Source organism: Triticum dicoccoides, chromosome 5A, assembly GCF_002162155.2.
Source record: "Triticum dicoccoides isolate Atlit2015 ecotype Zavitan chromosome 5A, WEW_v2.0, whole genome shotgun sequence".
Lineage (NCBI taxonomy): Eukaryota > Viridiplantae > Streptophyta > Magnoliopsida > Poales > Poaceae > Triticum > Triticum dicoccoides.
The window spans coordinates 312,291,370-312,292,524 of record NC_041388.1 but is presented as its reverse complement, the minus strand read 5'-3'; the positions used below and the strand labels follow the sequence as shown (position 1 = coordinate 312,292,524).

At 56.1% G+C, this 1,155-nt stretch overlaps 1 protein-coding gene across 3 annotated transcripts in view; it reads right to left on the bottom strand.

Annotated features, from left to right (window-relative positions):
* Positions 1-614, bottom strand: part of LOC119301186 (protein ENHANCED DISEASE RESISTANCE 2-like) — a 20,515-nt gene extending 19,901 nt beyond the window's left edge. For all 3 annotated transcript variants that reach the window (XM_037578101.1, XM_037578102.1, XM_037578103.1), the window contains exon 1: positions 282-614. In XM_037578101.1, coding sequence (XP_037433998.1) covers positions 282-542 — 261 coding nt within the window. In that variant the 5' untranslated portion in view covers positions 543-614. The remainder of the gene's footprint in view (positions 1-281) is intronic.
* Positions 615-1,155: the final 541 nt, after the last annotated feature.

Sequence of the window (1,155 nt, the reverse complement as noted above, 5' to 3'; positions counted from 1 at the left end):
AACTCTACCTCTACCTCATGCCAAAATCAAGTCAGGAATTGCAAGGACAGAGTATAATTCGCACAATTCAGCAGTTCATCTAAAAACCCCCACAACTGTGACTAGACAGACCTAACAAACAAGCAGTAAAGCAAGACGTAACCGAGCGGTCCCGGCTTCATCCACAACTCTGACGAGCCATAACCCGAAATCCCCCAGAATCAAAGGGACCATCAGGCGCATCAGAACCAAAATCTAGCGGCGAGAGCAGAGCGCGGAGAGAGGGGGCGAGGGGAGCTCACGAGTCCCGGGTTGTCGTGCGGGTCGCGCTTGTACATGGCGACGCACTTGCCGCGGATGACGAGGAAGCGGAGGTGGCAGTACTCGTGGCCGATGGAGTTGACGCCGAGGTGGTAGACCCACCCGGAGTACTCCGACGAGCTCCGGCCGCTGCCGCTGCTCCGGCTGCCGGCGTCCGGCGAGCCCGGCTCCGAGTTCTCCACCTCGATCACCTCGCCGGCCGGCGGAAGCGGCGAGGGCGGCTGCGCTGTCGTCGCCGCCATCTCCGACCGCGTCCGGTGGCGAAGGGGCGAGTGGTATTTTCGGTCGCGCGCTTGGCTTCTCGCGTTATTATTTTCTGGGGCCGGGCCGTGGACACCTCACCTCGGCTCAGATGTTACCGCCCCCATCACGCCGAAGCTGCGCTGGAAAGGTAGCCGTTGGCCTCGAGGTGTCGCGTCACCGTCGCCTCTGCCTTTCTTTTTCGTTGGAAGAAGTCCTCGGATTATGTATGTTTTGAAACAAAGCCCTTGGGTGGGTGTGCATGTCGGCTGCGGCCAGCTGTCAATGGCTGGAAATGAATGTTAAGTAGGTGGGTGTGACTGAATTAATCGAGAATTACAGGTCGAAAAAATATGAAACATGAACCATGCATGCACGTTGCACGGTCAGAAACTTGGCAGCAGTACAATGTTGAACGAAATGGGTTTCAGTTTGTTCGCCAGGGTACAAGGAGCGGGTGACGGCAACGAATATTATCAACTTTTTTGCATGGAAGGTTTTGCGGTCGCGCCTTGCGAGTAGCGTGGGTGAAAGCGTGCCTTTGCAGATCATTAGCACGTGAACCTAAAAAAAACGGGTCATTCCCACGTGATGCGAATACTCGATCTTTGGAAC